Source organism: Fringilla coelebs (assembly GCF_963513975.1).
Source record: "Fringilla coelebs genome assembly, chromosome: 1".
In the NCBI taxonomy this organism is placed as follows: Eukaryota; Metazoa; Chordata; class Aves; order Passeriformes; family Fringillidae; genus Fringilla; species Fringilla coelebs.
The window spans coordinates 75,325,935-75,340,984 of NC_140028.1; the positions used below are offsets into that span (position 1 = coordinate 75,325,935).

Sequence of the window (15,050 nt, forward strand, 5' to 3'; positions counted from 1 at the left end):
TTGCCCTAATTCAAATTGTCCAAATTATTATTACTCTAACTGTATTGCTATTTCTATAAGCATTTTATTACTATTAAACCTTTAAAATTTTAAAAACAAGTGATTGGCGTTTTTCACAGTACCTAATCTTAAAAAGCAGGCAACTGTAATGGCTCTTAAAGGCTATTAAATCTGAATTATTTAAATGATGGGAACACAGGAAACAGGTGGGTATATTTCAAGTGGACTGGCTGTTTGATAGTGAGTAAATCTGGAATGGCCACTGGGAAACAAGAATGCATATTAAGAAAAACCTGTCAGTCAAACAGCTGTTCAAACAAAGAGATTTTTCAAAGGAGATGTCATTGTCAAGAGCAATCCAACATGAAGATGATCCACGAGAAAAGCAGTGATTAAAAGAGACCTAATATAATGTTGTTTTTTTTTTCTTTTGCTATTCTTCAAACATTCATGATACTTTCACACATCTCAAAGATAAAAGAAACTAAAAAGATTTCTTTTCATAAATGTATATCAGTTTTATATCAAGTTTCATGATGTTGCAAATTACTTATCATTACCATTTTAACCTTTTAGAGGTTCTACTACCTGACCTCCACCTTTGAAATATTCTCCCAATAATGTTTGATACTCTAATTACATGTTAAAACTATTTTAACTTTGCTGGAAAGTATTTTTGTAGTGGTTATTTGCCTCCAGTCAGCATCACTTGTCATACTCAGAGAAAACACATTCTTATGATAGAAATTTCAGAAAGATGAAAAATACTTCATTTTCAGGCCCAATTTCAATGTGAAGACACCCCCCTCCCCCCCAGTGCCTAAACTGCAGAGGACTTTCTTATCACAGTACAAATTCTACTGTTCTGAGTTTTGGGGGACATTTGTTGTTGTTGTTATATTTTCTTGGTTTGGGGTTTTGTTGGTTTGGTTTTTGTTTGTTTGTTTTGGCTGGGTTTTTTGGTTATTGTTGTAGCGTTTTGGGGTTTTTTTTAATAATGGGTATGTTTCAGTAGCATGCAATTTTTAAAGACTTCTCATCTACTCTCCGTGCACGCTTTTGTTCTGCCTGGAGTTTCATAAGGGTGTGTCAAAATGTGGTGATGTACCTCTTTGTCCCCAGAAGAGAGACTTCCAGCCTCTGGCAAGCTCCATACGAGCTGCGAACACACACAACACAAACAGACACATAAACACTAACACACAAACACACAAACACAAACGCGTTGCATTCTTAGAGCACCTCCTTTTACACGGACCGTCTGGCAGCGGGAAAACAACTTTTATTTCCACAGTCTCTTCTGTTACCGAGAACTTGTTGCTGCCTTCCACTCTGGGGGAAGAGTGGCGGATCGCGTTCCCTGTTTCTATTCCCCGGGCAGTGGCTGAGCGCTGGGCACTGAGCGCTGAGGGCCGTGGCGGTGCCGCCCTTTCCGGCGGGCCGGGCCGGTTCCGGCGGGGCGGAAGCGGCAGCGGGGCCGTGCAGGAGCCGGGCGGGCGCTCGGGCAGTGCTGGGCTCGGCACTGGCGCTGCCCGCCGTGCCCGGAGCCCCGCCGGCATGAGCGGCGAGCGGCGGCGGCCGGGCCGAGCCCCGCGCCCTCCCCTCGGGCCCGGCTCGGCGGCGGCCGCCGGGGCTCGGCGGGGCGTGCCGGCTTCGCGGTGCCGGGCGGGACGGAGCGCGGCGGAAAGGTGAGGCCTCCCTGGGCTGCGCCGCGCCGTGCGGGCACGGGTGGCCGTGCCCTGCGCCGAGCCTGGGCCGTCCCTCCCCGAGGAGCGGGGACGGGAGAAATCGGGACCTGGAGTGCGACTCTGCTTCCAAAGCAGCGCGGTCAGCGGTGTCTGGGGAGGGGATTCTGCCCCTCGGTGAGACCCCAGCTGCAGCGCTGCATCCAGCTCCGGGGCCTCAGCACGGCAAGGACAGGGAACTGTGGGAGCGAGTAGGGCCGCGAAGTTGATTAGGGGCGATGGAGCTCCTCTGTTATGAGGAAATGCTGAGACAGCTGGGGCTGTTCAGACTGGAAAAAAAGAAGGCTTTGGAGTGATCTAATTGTGGCCTTCCAGTACCTGAAGGGAACCTACAAGAAAAATGAAGTGGAACTTTTTACAAGGGCAGGTAGTGACAGGACAAGGGGGAAGGATTCCAGCTGAAAAAGAGCAGGTTTGGATTAGATATTAGGAAGAAATTCTATACTGTGAGAGTGGTGAGGCGCTGGAACAAGGTGGCCGGAGAAGTTGCGAAAGCTCCATCCTGGGAAGTGTTCAAGGCCAGACTCTGATGGGGCTCTGAGCAGCCTGCTCCAGTGCAAGGTGCCCGTGCCCACAGCCAGGGGCTTGGAACTCGATGACCTTTAAAGTCCCTTCCAGCCCAGGCCACTCTGCAGTTCTGTGAACGCTGGTCCTGAGCTCCATGCTGTGGGACAGTGTGGTACGTGTCAGGGCTCAGGTGCCAAGGGGCTGTAATGCTAGTAAGCAAAGATTTTTTTCAGGTGGGAGGCTTTAACCTAGACATAGGAACGTGTTTAGCAGTTTTAAGGTTTATAGAGTGGATATTAAGTTTGTGAGCTCTCAGGTGACCAGCCTGGGTAACCGCTAATTGTCCAGAACATTAATGTGACCCATAAGCAACCCGTAACTTATGGGTAGATTATGTGTCAATTTAAGATAAATATTCCTGAAAATTTACTATCCTAAACTTTTGGGCACATCCTAAACTTTTGGGCAACTTGCTAGAATGGATTATAGACATCCTGTCTTGATACCTTGATCATATTGGAAGTCACAAATATTGCAAATTTTTGTACTAAGCAATTATCCTGGTGGAGTGGATGTTTCAGAGAGCACCAAGTCAGTTTGTAAAAACTGTTTTCTTGCAGGACTGAGACTTGTTTCTTTAAAATTACTGTTAATCTTTGGGGTTTTAGGTGACAATGTGTCCCAAGGATAGCAGGTGTTTAATCAGGACACTAATTCTTGTGCAGGTTGTGTTTGAGGAACTGGCACAGCTTAGCCTTGGTAAGAAATGATGGTCAGGAGAGTGAATTAGAAAATAGCTTGGATTCTCTCTTATTTTACCAAACTGTTCTGGATTTCCTTCCTGGTTTTGAATAATTTATGTACCCTCTGAATTCTCAAAATATAAGGTAACTCTTAAAATATTGTAATTTTCCTGAAACATGCTTTTTTTCTGGGAGAGAAACTCTTCATCTATTTTTTCATTCTTCAAAGCCAGGATAATCTTCAAGGGTGGATGACAGAATCCACTGGCCTTTCTGCAGGTGCAGAAGAGAAAAAGGAGAGAGTTCCCACACAGCTGATGAAGCATAAAAATGAAGTTGGTGTTGCTTCTGAGGAGCTTGGCTCAGCAAATGCACCTGCAGACCAGAAAGAGCAAACTGTATCAGAAATAACGCAAGACTGTGTATACAGAAGTAGTGGGAGACCTGAGAAGACAGATATAATTAAATCTCTTGTGATGGATCAGGATGCATCCAGAAACTGTGAGCTGTATGTACCTGCGTCTAGTAATCGTTCAGCAGTGGAGTCATCTGAGGAGAGGTAAGCATTAATTTTTTAAAAATATATTAACAATTTACCTATAAAAAAGGAGGGTACTTTCAGTTCATGAAGGTAAATTTATGATTTTTTTTCCTTGGTATCTTTGTTTTAGGAAAATCCCATTAACTAGTTCAATAATTTAAGTATTTGCATGAAACTTCTTGCACTCTTTTTTCCTTTTGTGTATGCTTGTTTTCATTTAATCATTCTTTTTCACTCTTATTTTCACTATATTTTTCAAATATTTATCTGAACATTAATGGGGAAAGGCTTTAGTACCCACATTATTGTTTACACAGATTTACTTAACAATTGCTATGCTACAACAGTGTTACAACACACTTTCATCTCTGGAATGAGAGTGCCTGTGCAGATGGGGATTGCAGCTCTTGCCTACCTGGATTTCAAAACAACTCTCTTGAAATGCAGTATCTTGTTTACTCTGGATGTTAATCTGTCAGGTTCTCAGTCTGTGGCTGCTTCTGTTTTGTCAACTCCCAGAAAGAAGGTGGTTTCATAATATCTGCAGAAGGGACATGACACTCTTTCCTTTACACCAAACTTCCTCTTTCTTGAGTAATCTCGCTGCCTTAGTTAGTTCAACACTTCTTTCTACATCTTATGTAGATTTATTTAAGGCTGTATGGCAAAAGAGCAATTTCCCTGTCCTGACACAATTTCTCTCCCTGTGGGATCCCTTGTAGCAGCAGGTTTCTTCATGCTCTGAGGGGAAGGTTGATGCTTTTATTTTAGATACTTGGCTTATACAGAAGATAAGCTAGAGATTGCTGTTGTCACATACCAGGCTGTGTGGTTTATTTCATAGTGTTTTCAAGGTTATTAAGTATTCTTTAAAGTCTTCACAAGCCTTAATGGACTTTAAACTCTGCTGAGAAATTAGGCTTGGTCCAGCATCATAGTGTAACATGAATATGGACTTGAAACAAATATTTCTATGATGTTTCTTCTTACCAGTAAGTATGTGATACCTACTGTATCTACTGTTTCTCTTTTAATTAATGATTATTTAGTGTTGTTAAAAATGAGATTTCATGCGGCTGCTTGAGCACTTGAGTAAAAACTAAACAAGTTTTGTATGACAGCCCCAGTAGATGAGTTTCCTGCTATTAACCTACATTGCTCTTTATACTAAAGATTTTTTGTTCTCAAGGGAGATACACACAGATGGTTTGAGTAAGCTGGTTTGGACATAAAGAAAAAAGAAATGCAGAGCCATCATTTAGTAGTCTATTCTTTCAAGTTTAATGAAAGTAATCCAGTTACCATCTGGCTACACTAAACTCTTTCTTAGTCTTCCTAATTGCTTATCCTCTCTTAGTGGTGTAAGATATGCCTTTCTTCCTAGTCTTTTGGAGGCAGGCTGTGGTTTGGATTTGGGGTGTTTTTGGGAAGTAGATTAGAAGCTACTAATAGTAGTAGGCAGTAAGCAATAACCTTGCAGCCTTTTTCTGTTTATGTACTTCCTTTGAAAAAGAGACTTCCAATGTAAAGCTGTTTTAGTGATATGCCTAAATTATATTAATATGGCTGGTAACATATGTTTTTTTAAAGTATTTTAATTATGAAGCTGTGATTATTTTTTAGAAGTTTACTTGCTCGATGTAGTTATTTGACAAATGCCTCTCAGGAATGGAAGGTGAAATTTGCAGTCAGGTTTTTGAACATTGTATGGACCTTCATTTTCAGCAGTAATGTTCCCATCCAAGCTGCAGATGCTGGTCTATGCAGTATTCTTACAGGGCATAATTTCCTCTCTCATGGTCATAATTTGACTTCAGAATGTTGTATGTATGCTCAGACGCAGGTTCTTAACAATGTACCTTGGTCAAAATCCCATATTATTTGAGGAAGAAATGGTTCTGTGGATTTCATCTAGCCTGTAAGCTGCAGTTTGGATCATGGTGAAAATTCTCTTTAGATTTAGTAATATTCAAACTAAATGCAGGTAGTTGGCCACTTTTCATTGTATTCTGTCAAGTATTCTGCTCAGCACGAGGCAGGTTGGTCAGTCCCAGTGGTGTGTGGATACAAAGCCCTGTTGGGCAGTGTGTTCTTAGCTGCATGCATAGGGTGCATTATTCATATGTGCAGCAAATAGACCTGTTGGCTTGTTTCTTTTGCAGATTTAAGCTATAAAATGTAGAAATACTGTAGAAGGAACTGTAGTATTCATTCAACTACAGAACAGAAATTCAGGCACTAATTTATTACCAGCCTAGTGACAGATGTTGGAGGGGAGCAGTTGAGAGGTTTTTCTAAACTTTTCTCTATTTTTGAGAGCTAATGTTGGTTCTATTAAAATGGGCAAGATGGAAAGCAAATTGAGTTGAAAAAAGGTAGAAAGACTTAAATACTTTCCTGAGTTATAAAAAGGGGAAGAGGTTGAAAAAGAGAGTAGGATTTGTGCTGTTACTTGAGGTATGTGTTGATTTTTATTGCAGCGAGGAGGACATGTATCGTGATGAAGAAGAAATTGAGAGAGAGAAAATACTACTTAGTGAAACAAACTCATCAGGTACAGTCAAACTTTGTGTGAAGTTTCAAATACAGTATTGCAACTCGCTGTAGCACTGATGTGTGATGTCCTGACACTCTCTCCTCCAGGGACTTCTGTGCGCAGATGTCTGTGTTCAATTACAGTTACTTGTGACCGAGTACGCTGTACAGTTTGATTCAAGAAAAGATCAATTCTCTGGAAAATTAGTTGCTCTTAATATATCATTCCCTTTGTTTCTGTAGTTACTTTATGAGTGAATGTGAATTCTTTGGGAAGCAGTCACATATCTATGTTATGAGTGTTGTGCTTGAAAATTAGTCATAGTCATCATAGCAGTATCTGTTGCTGGCATGCCTTGATACCATCAGTACTACTTAGTTTTGGGACGAAGGCTGTTGTAATAGTTTTGGGATGAATGCTGTTGGGATTCCAAGGCAAAACTGTATCTCTTCTTTCTGTTATTGTTACTGACTTACTGAGAAAGACCACAGATCTTTCTCCATTATAGTCTAGCTGCTGTATGAAGAGAAATTTCTGTCAATATTTTTCTGCTTGCTAAGAAAACGAAGAGTACTTGAGTAATTTCTCCTCTTTGCCAGTTAATTTTGCAGAAGAGAGGAGCAGAGTGTTCCCTATCTTGTTGAACTACATCATAACTTTTCTTCACCTGTAACTGTCAGAACAAGCTGATTTTATCCCCTCCTACAGCAATAATTACTTAGTAGCTACAGGTTGTGCTGCCAGTTTCATTTGGCACTGAAGTTAATTTCAAGTGATAGTGTATTTAGAAATTTGATGTGCTCTGTACCTTCTGTTTTCTTTATAATGTTCTGTCGCATGTAACATGTTGCATGTTCTGTTTTGACAGAATATAAATTAAGTGTTTCACCTGAAATGGACATCATGGAGTATTGCAGAAAGGAATGGAGAGGAAATACACCAGCAGCAAAAAGGATGAGAAAGGTAGCAGTTCTGTTTTTGCTGAATTATATTAGGCTCTTGGTTTTTGTCTGCTACATGATTTCCTATGCAGTCTTTTAAGATAGAAATGCGGTAGCAGTGTCGTACATTGTGAGGTCTTACAAGTGGTTTACAACTGGCAGATGCTTTTCTTTGTGCTCATTGCAAATGTGTTTTTAGTAAAGCTATTTGCTGATAATTTTGGTGTTTGATCAATACTGCCCTTTGTTATTGTTTTCAATTGAAATTTTATATTTTGTTTATGAACATAAATTGCTAATTTTGTGGACTTTTGAAGTGCAGAGCAGATTACCAAATTTTTGGGTGGAAGGTGGGTAACTGAAAGTGGTGAATTGCATGGATTTTTAAAATTTTTTCTGATATTTTTACCAGGTTTTGAACTATTTTTTTTTATATTAATCTTGACCTAGGATGGTAGAAAACAAAGTTGTTTTGTTGCTTGAGAAATTTAGTGCTATGTATGAGTAAACATAAAGATACCTTACAAAAGTCAAAAACTCCCCATGCCTCCCTGGAGAGATTACTGTGAGAAGTACAGGCACACAGGACATGGGCCCTTGCCAGGGTAGCTGAGCCGCAGAAGCTGCATTTCAACATCGTGGCTTCTGCTGCAGCTGGGAGTATGGGAACAGCAGGGAGGGAACAAATGTGCTGAGGCAAGTGTCAGGATATTTCAGTGTAAACACAAACTTGCCCTGAGGCAGAAACGAACTAAGTGTGCCATGTTTTGGGTAAGTAGCATCAACTAGTGCTCAGATTTCTTTTAAGCATGATGTGTAGTCTTGTGCGTGTATGTTGGATATTTTTTGGAAACCTAGGTGAGTTAGCTACCCATGTTTCAATGATGTTTATGTTCTATTGTTCTATCATCATACAAATATATCAAACAGTGATCTGTTAGATTTCTTCAGTTTCTTGTTTGTTTTTCAGCAGAACTAAGTTGTTTTTTCAAAGAATAATTTGTCACCTAAAAGCATTTGAACTTCCAAAAGGGGTAGTGGGTCAAGCTTTTTTTTTTTTAATAGCATTAGTATTTGGATGATAATATTCCAATACCTCTTATGTTAGCAGTGTGTGACCTTAAAATGTTTCATTAATGATTTCATGTTGTTTGGATTTTGTGTTTTTCTAGGGATATGAAGCAGTTGCTCAGAAGTTTGCATCAATAAGGAGAATACGAGGTGATAACTATTGTGCTTTCAGAGCAACTCTTTTCCAGGCATTAAGCCAAGCTACCCAGTTACCAAGGTGGCTGCAGAGTGAGGATTTTACTGTGGTATGTGTCAAACTGATCTGACAATAGACTGATATTGGGTTTAACCTATTTGATAATTTTATGGTCTCATTTCTCTGTTATGTATAAGCTCACTTGTCAATATCCCCTGAACTGAGAAGTTGTAATGTTCAAGATTATTGTTTGTGCACAGCGATTCTTTCAACTTGGGATTGAGTCCAGGTGCCCTTGGTCTTCAGTTTATAATGTATATAAATTTTACTGTAGTGCTTACTGGAATATCACTTGTCTATCTTAATCTTGCTCTCTTGGTTTCTTCTTGCTGCCTATATGGTGGCAGTAAGAGATTTTCTACCAGACAGCTTGCAATAACAAAAAATACAGACAATTTATTCTAACATTTGCAAAACCCCCAGCTTTTCAAAATTATAATATCTATTCTTGTGTGCCATATATGGTTTCTCTAGAAAGTGGAATAGCAAATTGGATGCTGTAGGCTTTGCAAAATGTGTGTAATTACCTGTATCTTAAATGTTGCTTAAAATAAGCATAAGAGCAACTCCAGCCTGACATGAAGAACAGTTCTTGTGGAGCACTGATGTATGAGAAGAGCAAGGTATTCCCCTACAAGCAGAAGAATATTCCAAAAATTTTCTTGTGTCAACAAAGTCTATTTGAAGGTATTGGTGAATGTGGAAAAAGCATGTGAGAAGCTGCCTATACAAAAGTGAGCCACTTGAGAGGAGTAAGGTTCCAGTTGTCAGGGTTGTAAATTGCAAGGAATGTAAATGTAAGTTGCAAGGAATGTAAATGGTGAATGTCTGATGCGGACTCTGTTTGTAGGGTAGCAGTCCAAGTAGAATCACACTGCCCTTACTGCCTTTTTGCATCACTTTAGAGGACAACTGAAAAGTTCTCATTTTGGCCACTTTAAGTAATTTTTAAGTAAGCATCGTGTGATTATGTTTTTGTAATTACTGATGACAGTAGTTCTGTGAGGTGTTTTTACAGCAAGTACATTGCAAAATTGTGTCCTTTCTGTAAAAAAACACATTCTTTCAGCTCTCAACCATTTCCACATTATCAGACTAAAGAACTTAGTTTCCCAATGATCCCTTAAAGAGCAAACTTTTTAAAAATTATGTACTTTGAAATTTTTAATGATGTTCATCTTTTTTTTTTTCCTACTGATTCATAGAGGAAAATGTCATGTGATAATTAACATTTTTTTGAAAAGGGTGTATACCTACAAAACAAACTGAAATGATAAATTGTTATGCATCAAAGCAGAAGGCATGTAAGAGACGTGTATACTGACAGCTGGCAGTACAAATAAAACAAGTTTTTGGGGGTTTTTTTCTTATTTTTAATTTAAAATGGTGATTACATGCACATTTGTAGTTGTAGAAGTTACTGGCATATAATTTTGGATTGTTTAGTTCTGTGTGCACAGGATGCCAGGCTGGGGTGGGAGAAGGTTTGTGCCTCTCTGACACATACTTGGTTACCAGTAAGGAGAACACATTACTAGTTTGGAGTCCTAATAAAGTGAAAATGGGCTGGTGGTGGCTGATGGCATAAGTGCTGCTCTAGCCAAGTATTTACTCCATTGTAAGCCCCAAGTTGTACCTCCAGTTTTAGGAGTAAAATGGATTAATAGATGAAGGTACAAAACTGGACATGCTACTGCCAGGATGTCCTTCAAGGGAGGTGTAAAAGCTCTGAACTGAACAGGTGTAGCACAGGAGCAGTAAAAGAGGCAGTTCTGAGGCTAAAACGTGATCTGATGCATGTAACTTGGTGGATAAGTTTTTCAGTGCTTATGTCTTAGATCTGGAAATAGTAATAGACCAGTATTCTTACTGTTACCCAGCAAATATTATAAATAGCCACTTGTACTTGGGTATGGTCCTACTATGATATCTGTTCAGAAATATATATGAGGTATTGTTATAAGGTGAAAACTGTTAATAAAAATAAAATATGCAGGTTGGTGGCATTTCCTTTCCAGACTTTTAGCTTAAGCTTCCTTTTCTTCTCTCAACTTCCAGCTTCCTGAAAACTTGCTGAGCAAGTATGACTGGATCAAGCAATGGCAGCTCAGACAGAAACCTGGCAAGAGGATGGGAGAAATAAGGGATGAAATAAAAGAGTACTTAATACTTCTAAGGCAAAAGGTTGGAAAAGTATTTGTACATTCTTTGGTTACTTGCAAATAAGAAAAGTGAAAAAGATTTTTGAATGTGGAGAATTTAACATAAGGATGCTTTCAGTAGTGAAAGTCCCTTTTCTGTGCATATACTGCAAAAAAGTCAGGTAAAGAATGTCTGTTCAGATATGTGAGAAGCATCTGGTCTTCTACTACTTGCAGTAGCCTGATGCTGAAATTAATTTGCAAGCAGCTCTGCAGAAAACTATTAATTAGACAGATTTCAATGAAAAAATTAAAATTACAGAGTAGCTTTCTGCCTCTGTTATTTCTTGTATTTTATTTGAAGGAGTGATGTATACTGCAGACAAATCATTTTGCTATCTGGATGAGATTAAGGAAAGAAAAACACAACAACACTGAAGTAATTTCAAAGGAGTAGTTTTTGTTCCTTTTATATACATTTATTTCAGGTCATAGGAACATGATTGTGCCCTTAAATGTTCGTACTATATTACCTAGCCCCATGCTTTCTCCCTCTTGGAACTCTGGAACCTATTAAAAAACTCTTCAGTTGTTCCTGTCTTACAGTGAATGCAAATTCTCTCTATAAAGGCTTTTAAGAGTATTTGGAATACTGCATTCAGCAGTTTGAGGGTTGAAATGAAGTATGCATTTTGAGTAACAGTAAAGAATATGAAATATGTAGGCTTTATGGCACAGGAAACAAAAAGGTTATTTATTACCTTCATGTGTATTGTCCCACAACAATATTTGTTCTGCCACCTTGCAGCAATTTCTAGCATCCATTCCTTTTGCTTTGCTTATGGATCAATTTAAGCAAAATCAGACTGTCAGCCTGACCTACCTTGACTGGGGTACAGTTGTGGAAATATTCTTGATTGTTTTTCAAAAGGCACAAGGCCTTAAGTTAAATTCTGAGTGCCTGTCTGAGCATCTGACAACTCACAAGTGACTTTTTGCAGCTCTGGCAGGGTGATGGCAGTTGATTTGTATTGTGTGTAATGGTTTGTTTGGTTTTTTTATTTTTTAGTGGAAGAATATAAGTGAAATAAAGGGTCCTCTTGAGAAACAAGAAGCTTGTGATAAATTGTTTAAGAATGAAGAGGAGGAGTACAGTCTTTATGAAGCGCTGAAATTTTTGATGCTTAACACTGCCATTGAATTATACAATGCTGATAAAAGTGGAAAGAGAGTGCCTGTCTTCTCCTGGCTCCTGTTTGCACGGGATACATCCAGCAACCCTTGTCAGTTAATGCATAATCACTTGAATCATATTGGTCACAGCGGAGGCCTTGAACAAGTAAGGAGAAGTTGTTCTTTAGAGTGTTATTTTCCTGTTTTGGAGTTTTCCGTTTCAAGTGGTTTAAGAAATTTCTCAGCTTTGGTTGGGCTGACTGAAGCATCTGGTCTTCTGTTGGGAGGAAAATGTTAGCGCTGCTTGCTTATAATGAGAGTCTGTAAAGGCCCTCCTCTGAAACACCACATTTTGTCTGGCGGCTGGCAGGTAGCATTCTTTGGAAATAGGGTTTGCTATTAATAGAACACTTGTATGGATCTCTTTAGTTGTTAGCTTTTTAAAAAATACCATGATAAAAGCTAATACTCAAATTAGGAAGACCATGTGTAGCACATACACAGGTGAATTCTGATAAGCTAATGGAAGTCTGTTTTATACATGTCATAAATGCTACGCATATTACAAAAATGCCTCAAACCATAATGAGGAGTAGTTAATGAGCTGAATAGACTGAAAGATTTTGGAAACATCCATAAAAAAAAATCCCATTGAATTCATTACAAGTGGGACACTGCAATGAAGTTCACAACTTAATTGTAGATATTAGAAATGTGGAAGTACTATGTTTTGGTTTTGTTTCTTATCTTAAAAATCCGACAACTGCAGTATGGATAAAATAGTTTGCTATTTTTGTGAAAATGGGTGATTCCTTGGTGACTTTTTTGCTGCTCAGTTTATGTTAAGAAGTTCTGTTGCCAGATTTTTGTGCTGACTATATTTGTTTATTTCAGTAAGATTCTTTGTAAATTGTTATTTAGAACAGCATATGGTTGTCACTGTAGTAGATGAAGTAGAAGCTTTTCACAGCTTCTTTTTCTGAATTTCTTCTGTCAGTGGGCTTTCTAAGGGCTTTCCATTTACTTTTATTTGGCTGGAAAGTTCGAAGTACCCTGTAAAAGTGAAAGGATCATTGTCTGAAACCTGCTCTTCTGGTTTTAAGTGACTTATCAGGATGAACACTGATGCAAGAGAATGTCTTTCCTACCTGCTTGCAGCAATAGGACACTGTGTAAAGCAGTTTTTCTTTAGGGTTATTTTACTGCTACGCCATTGTGGATTTGAGGACTTGCTTGTTAAGTGCATGGTATCATAGAGGGCTATAATGGAGATGAGAGAAGGAATGACAGATGCTCATGTATAGGACTTCTCACTTCACAATTTTTGTCTTTGAAAAATTACATCTGATAGATATTAGTTTAATATTTTTATGAGGAAAATCTTGTAGAAGGCATGTTGAATTTTACACCAATATTTGTTGTTTCCAATGTAGGTGGAGATGTTTCTTCTTGCTTATGCTCTGCAGTATACCATCCAAGTGTACCGACTCTATAAGCACAGCACTGATGAGTTCATCACACTTTACCCCAATGACCCGGAGGAGGACTGGCCTGTGGTGACTCTCATAACTGAAGATGACAGACACTATAATATTCCAGTCAGAATGTGCCAAGAGACAATGCTGTGAAGAAGTGATTGTTTGGCAGACAAACTTGTGCTGCTTATGGAGGTGTCCCATGCTATTTTGAAGCAGAACAATGACAAAATCCATGTGATTAAATCAACAACTTGAAATCTGTGTTTTGGAAGTTCACATCTGAAATAAAGTATCAAATAGGTACTATCTTAAATAGTAAAGGTTTGGCAAGCATGCCTTTCTTTTCCATCAAAAGAAATGGAAGCTTCTGCAGTCCTTTTTTTTGAAGGACTTACTCTGAATAGAATTGCCAAGACTGTAGATTTATTCATTTTATTTCTTTTAGTGAGGCTCTGTGGTAAGACATGAGCTAACTTTTTGCTCCCCAGAATGACGACAACTGAAATTTCTGGGAAAGTAAGGTGGCAGTGTCTTGGCAGATCTTTGTAAAAGTGCTTAGAAGCCATTTATACAAAATTGGGTCTCGGGAAGTAATACAGTTCTTTTGCAGTTGAAATTTATTGCCTACCATGGTTTAGGCTATAAGAGAGATGTTACTTAAGTTTTCTAATGCTTTGGGTTGTTTTTTCCTACATAAGTGTCTCTTATTTAGAAGCCAGTGGTCTGTTACACTGAAAATGCTCTTCCCCTTTCAACCCATGGAGAGGAACATGGCAATTTTAATAAGGGAGTATAAAAGTTGTTTCTTAGTTGGTCACAAAGTCAAAGACTACACAGAATTCCCACTTAAATGATGACAGCAGATAGAAGGTAGCCACATGCCTGTTAGCTTCCATGTCTGTTCATGTTATTGTTCCTGTAGTGTTAATCCTCTCAGGCAGCTGCTCTAGAGAACATGAGGATTTTAATTTGTCCAGGGAGTTCAGTAGATGGAAATCAACTTTTGGTGCAGCTTACTCCTCCCAAGAGTGGAGATATTAGAGGTTCTGTTTCTTCTTAGTCATTCATTATGCTTTAAAGCTGAAAGAATACAGAATGTATCAGATGCTGGAAGTGCTCACAAATCTTAAAAAAAAAATTAAATAATGAAGCATTCAGCTTTTAGGTTCAAGTAGAAGTATGTCCTACAGATGACTTTGGAACAAGAGAGTGAAAGCTGATTTAACTGAAATGCTGGTCATACACAGGTCACTTAGAAGGCCTTTGTATGTAAATGGGGTAAGGTTATAAAAACTTTTCATTTGAATATTTTGGAGAAAGTGGTGTGTAAAATTCTTCTGTTCTAGTTGAAATTAATTTTTTAACTATTATTGTGGAAGGTAATATACACACTGAAAGTGTGTTCTAAAAGTTCTGTTCTGTTCTAAAATGTGTTTTAAACACATTAATGAGGCCTATCATGTACTGTGTTATTTGTCATGTTTTCGTTGCCTTCTAAATCAATTAGTTTGTTACTGAAAATTTCTGGGAGCTACAAGGGAATAAAAAACTTAAATTCATCTGGCAGCATTTTGTTTCTTGTTCTATGGCCTATAATTTTTTTTTTTTGCTTCAATTTTTGTAATCCACATTGAAGTTAGTTTGTTCATGAAAGCTGTGAAGTACAGTAACCTGTGTAAAAGAAGGAATTATTGTCTGCTTGCACACAGGCAGCAAAACCAAATAATTCCCTGAATTGATGTTATCCAAGAAAAGCTGAAGAGGAGGAAAAATAAATTAACTTTTGCAACTCGTAACTCTGATAGAAAAGTTGTAGTTATGATTTAATTAACTGAAATTATTGAATTGTGATTTATTACTGAGATTTAACACCTCTTTGAAAAGATATTGTCATGCATGTAGAGCAGTGGTTATGAATGTATGACAAAAACCTCTAAAGCAGAGGCTTTTTAGGGCCTGAGTTTGTAGCCATTAGGGC

At 38.6% G+C, this 15,050-nt stretch overlaps 1 protein-coding gene across 1 annotated transcript; it reads left to right on the forward strand.

Moving 5' to 3' along the window:
• The first annotated feature begins 1,477 nt into the window (after positions 1-1,477).
• Positions 1,478-14,631, forward strand: OTULIN (OTU deubiquitinase with linear linkage specificity). The gene is made up of 8 exons (XM_084211423.1): positions 1,478-1,688; positions 3,225-3,554; positions 6,017-6,090; positions 6,941-7,035; positions 8,186-8,329; positions 10,339-10,464; positions 11,491-11,760; positions 13,028-14,631. Exons 1-8 carry the CDS (start codon positions 1,558-1,560, stop codon positions 13,220-13,222), a joined length of 1,365 nt encoding a protein of 454 aa, XP_084067549.1. The 5' UTR covers positions 1,478-1,557; the 3' UTR covers positions 13,223-14,631.
• Positions 14,632-15,050: the final 419 nt, after the last annotated feature.